Below are 5,056 nucleotides of genomic sequence, written 5' to 3'. Positions count from 1 at the left end.
GGAGTTATACCTGATGTAAATGACGAGTTGATGGTTGCTGACGAGTTGATGGGTGCAACACACCAACATGGCACAAGTATACATATGTAACAAACCTGCACGTTATGCATATGTACCCTAGAACTTAAAGTATAATAAAAAAAGAAAAAAAAAAAGTTCCAGGTTAAAAAAAAAAAAAAAAAGAGAAGAAGCAGACTGATGAGGAAAAAGAAAAGGAAGAAATAAAAGGGGAAATGAAGTAAGTTGAGAAAGAATCCTGGGAAAAAGTAAAAAATAATAATAATAATAATTATTAATTAATTAAAAAGGAAGGCAGAAGGAAGAGGCACTCAAAGGAAGGATAAGAGAAAGAAAATTTCTAGGCTATTTGGATACTTTAGTTAAGATATAATGAAACCTTGCGCCAACCTGGAGAGAAGATCAGCCAATATAAAGTTAAGCCTCCCTTAGCTTTACCTTACATTCCTGTCATCCCAATGTTACCTGGGTCTGGTCCCTATTATTCATAACAATTTGCATTGCTGTGTTCCCTGGAATTTGCAAACTGTTCCTTTATTGTGACAATGCTCTTTTCTCTTCCTCCATCTCCCTTTCTCAGTTATAGTACTTTGGGCTAGACAGGCTCATCCTAAACAAAGGATTACTCCACTGAGTAAAGGAATGCTGAGCCAAATTTGGGGCCCTGTCTCCAATCTCTCAGCAGCCTTCCTAATAAACCCTGCATCAAAATTCACCTTTTGGTCCTCTGCCTTCTTAACTCTGTGATTGAAAACATACCGATTTGAAGTTAAAGACCTTGATTCAAATCCCATCTCTTGTCTGTGATAGCTATGTGACCTTTCAATAAATTATTTTAGCCTTAGTCATCTCATCCAAAAAATGGGATGATATTTATTTCACAGGATTGTCTTGAGGCCCAAACAAAACCATGGATATTTGAGTCCCTAGCAAAAGGATTGCTTGTCATATAACAGATGCTGAGTAATGAAAAACTGAACGTGTTATAGATTCACACATGCATGAAACCTTTAGAAACGATCTTTTTCAATCACCCTCATGTGATATATAAAAAACTGAGACCAGAGAGGTGCAGGGATTTGCTCAAAGTCAGGGAGCCGGTTGTTAAAAATAGCAAGAATTTGAACCAATGATTTCTAAAAGACTTTTGCTATTTAGACACTAAGACTACTCAAATTCAGATGTTTAGCTTAGTTCAGCTATCATTTATTGGCTTACTCTGTGCCAATCTGGTCTCAAAATATGAAACCAAACATGGTTATTTTTAAGTATTTGAGTTCCCACTTATATAATCCTCAGATCCATCACCTCAATAAATTCCTCAACCTGTGAGACAGAAGATGAACAAGCTGTTTCGACAGGAAAATGAACTACTCTGTATGGCTCCAGGATTGGCCCTGAAACAGACAAGCCAGTGTGGTCCTGGCTACGTTGGCGAGAGGAACAAAAGGAGCCTATTGTCTCCTTTAACTTTCCTGCACACCAGCCAAACCTCTTCCAACTTTTGGCCAAGGACTTTTTCTCTCAATGGCCAGGACTCACCTAAGCCCAACTAAATAAACGTTTTTGCACAGGAAGGCAGGTGAAGTAGGGTTTGAAAAGAGAAAATAAAGCTTACCTTTGCTAGAGAAAACTACTCCATATTCATGTCAGCGGCCCATTAATGCTGCACTGCAGACTCCAGCCTGAGTCCGCCAGCCATGTTCAGTCAGTATCTTGGTTACAGGGCCTTTCTCCTAAATTAAGTCCAGGATTTCAATTTGGCAGGGGTTACTGGGATGGGAGGATGAGGGAGGGGGAAGGGCTGGGTGCCCTCTTTTCCAGAAACAAAACTACTGGAATGTCCTGTTCCTCTGGGGCCTGGTTTGATACAAAACCCGGGATGGTTCTTTACCCATATCCGGGTGTTTTACAAATCCTGGTTAGGATCTCAGGAGGAATTACAAGGGGGTGGGTTGTACTTCTGTTTTCAGAACTTGTTAATTGGTCTTTGCTGAGAGGAAGACACTTTCAGTGTGGCCAGCCAAAGCTCATGGGTAGATTTTAACAGCTCCGTTTAAGAAATGAGGTAGAAATGGAAAGAGTCTCCATGTCACCAGTTGTTTCCCTTCTTGCTTTGAAGCACAATTGTCAGCCCTGACTATTATTCTGAGGTCATGGCTGCTTGGTCATAAGTAAAAATAAAACTGGCAGTAAAACAAAGAGGTTTTTTTGTACATTCTAAGTCCTATGTTAACCATTTTACATGCATTCTCTTATTTAAGTCTCACAATTATCCTGTGAGATGAATACTCTAATTCTCTCTATTTTACAACTGAGGAAAGTTCAGCTGTGAGAGGGCAGGTAGCTTGTCCAAGGTCACACACTTAGGAAGTAAAAGAGAAGAGAGATTTACTGGGCCTGTCTAAACTTTTAACCATGAAACCACTACATACACTGTGCTGCTTAGGGGAGAAACACAGTCCTTTCGAGGGGGTAGAAGGGACTTCACAATTATTGAAAGTCTACTGGCCACCAGGCACTGGTGAATTTTTTGTTTTTTTTTTTTTTATATATACATTAACTTTGCCTCTGTCATTTCTAACAGATTCTAGAGTGAAATTTTATATTAACTATATTTAACATTTTCCACTTGAGGAAACCAGATATAGCTAGAAGATAGCCTGGATTAACACAGATCAACACCCTAAAAACTAAGACACAGAAGAATTGAAAATACTAAAAAGAAAAAAAAAAAAACCCTAAACGTTCTCCCAAAAATTCAGGGTAAAACTGAGATCTGGATTTGTTTAAAGTCAAAGGTCATTACCGTTCCTGGTGGAAAGAGAGAACAGTGAAAAGTCACCGTCCTGAGTCAAGTGACCAAGGTTCTCGTCCCACTTGCTCTAGCAGTAATCAGCTATGTGGATTTTGTGGATTTGGCCCACTCCCTTCTCTTCTCTAGGCCTTTTTCTATTTCTACAATGAGGGTCTTAAACTAGATATGGACCCTCCTAGCCCTGTAAATTTACATATTTAGAATTCCATGAAGAAAGTATAGTCTAGATATTAAACATAGAAGATGAAGAGGTTTCAAAGACACAAAGTATAGGAAAAGAATGAGTGGGGAGCAATTTGTGGCGACAGGTCTGAGAATACTATGCCTCTCTAAAAATGACTGCATCTACCCAACAGACCCAGGTATAGGAAGGGGACAGGTATGATGGAGGTTCCACCACCTGATATTCTTACTTTGTGATGAGGAGATCTTGGCTAGGAGCAGATGCTTTTCTCCAGGCAGGCTGGGCACATTTTCCTCTTGTGAATTTAAAGTGTCTGGAGCAGGGTCCAGGGAAGAGAACATTCAGAAGTCTGAGCTGGTAGGGCAAAGTCTGCGTCATAAACCACTAGAGATTCTTAAGTTAAGTGTGCTCAGACACTTAGGCGCTGCCCCATGGACTGTAACTCAGACCAAGGCAGGTGGAAGCACCAGTAGGAAGGAGGGAGGAGCCACCAGCCTCAACTCCCTTAGAAATGCTCAGTGGTCAAGGGAAGCTTAGCCAAGCCACGGCAGCCCCTAGAATTATCGGCCTGGCACACATGTGAACCTTGAAGCAAGAAAGGGGAAGTGGAGACAAAACTCATTAAGCTGAGATCCAAGTCCAAGCTCTAAGGCATTTATGACAGGGAGGGGAAGGGATAAGGCCTCCGCTCTGACTCATGAAAGACAACAAGAACAGGTCATAATAGACTTGAATCAACACAGTGAAGACTGCAGGAGGCCAGGTAAGCCAGGTTTCCAGGCTTGTATTATTCATTCATCAATTTCACTGACAGTACAAGCAGCACCCACCTCTTCTGCAAATCCAGGGTATATTTCTGGTTCCTTCTCCTGGAGATCACTAGAAAAACATTTTCAAGTTGATGTCTACGGACCAGAGGTTGGCAAACCTTTTCTGTAAAGGGCTAGTTACTAAATATTTTATTTCCAGAACATACAGTTTCTGTTTGCCATAACTACACAAATTTGTCTTTGTAGCTCGCAAGGTATATCATTGTTCCAATAAAAATTTATTTACAAAACAAGCAGCAAGCTAAATAATAGACTTTTTTTTTCCAATATAGACATTTGAAATATGGCATCACTATTAAGAGCATGAAAACTGAAATCAGATATTCTGAACTGAAATCCCAACTGTGCCATTTCCTCATTCTATGATTAAAGTAATTTAATCCCCTTAAACCTCGGTTTTCACCTCTTTAAAACGGAGATAATAATATTACCCATTTTATAAGGCTGTTATAAGAACTTAAATAAGGCTATACATATTAACTATTTACCACAATAACTGGAACATAGTAAAGGCAAAAATTAGAGTTATAATTTTTAATATTTCAATTCTAAATAATTGTTTAAATCTAAATAATTGTTTCTTCGTTAGGACACAAACTGTATTAACTTGTGTTAAAAAAGAAGAATGTTTCAAGAATCCTGGCTTCATGTTCTAGTTATGCTACTAAAGAGCACACAGTGACCCTGGACAAGTCTTTTTGCCTTTCTATCACTCAGTTTCTTCACCTATAACATGAAAAAGGTGGTCTAGATTTGGATTTCTCAAAATTAATTTTGGCAGCAGAACCCTTTCCCCAAACAGAATCTTAGTAAACACCCACTACTTATGGAAGATGAAAGTGGATTTGTTCTAGGTAAGGCAGGGAAGGAGATAGGAATGGGCAAGGGTGAAGGGACAGAGGAACCTGTCCACTGGTTATGACTGGTTTCCCAGACAGTGTGTATGTCCAGAGCACCAGTAAGAAATGTCTAGTACACTAAAAACATATTTGAAACCCATAAGACCAGAATATCCTTAAGGGGCCTTCACGTGTTAAAATCTGTCACTAGAACATCTTTTCATTTATTCATTCAACCAATATTTCCAGGTTACTCATCTATGGGCCATCACTAACACATGGCCCTGGGGTGGCTATAAAGAGGAGAGGACCCCAAGGACCTTCACATTAGAGTCAACATGGTCTAGTGTGAGAAGCATGGCGTTTG

At 39.6% G+C, this 5,056-nt stretch overlaps 1 protein-coding gene across 4 annotated transcripts in view; it reads right to left on the bottom strand.

Moving 5' to 3' along the window:
* HEPH (hephaestin) overlaps positions 1-3,582 on the bottom strand; it is a 94,360-nt gene extending 90,778 nt beyond the window's left edge. For 3 of the 4 annotated variants that reach the window (XM_011966291.1, XM_011966292.1, XM_011966294.1), the window contains exon 1: positions 1,637-1,877. Coding sequence is in view for 1 of the 4 variants with exons in the window: in XM_011966290.1 (XP_011821680.1) it covers positions 3,250-3,398 (149 nt within the window). In the remaining 3 variants the exon portion in view is untranslated. Of the gene's footprint in view, positions 1-1,636; positions 1,878-3,249 lie in introns of those variants that run through there. The other variant, XM_011966290.1, reaches the window with a different exon arrangement.
* Positions 3,583-5,056: the final 1,474 nt, after the last annotated feature.

This window comes from Mandrillus leucophaeus, unplaced genomic scaffold (assembly GCF_000951045.1).
Source record: "Mandrillus leucophaeus isolate KB7577 unplaced genomic scaffold, Mleu.le_1.0 Scaffold753, whole genome shotgun sequence".
Lineage (NCBI taxonomy): Eukaryota > Metazoa > Chordata > Mammalia > Primates > Cercopithecidae > Mandrillus > Mandrillus leucophaeus.
Note: the sequence above shows the minus strand (reverse complement) of the source record. Positions and strands in the feature narration are given on the sequence as shown.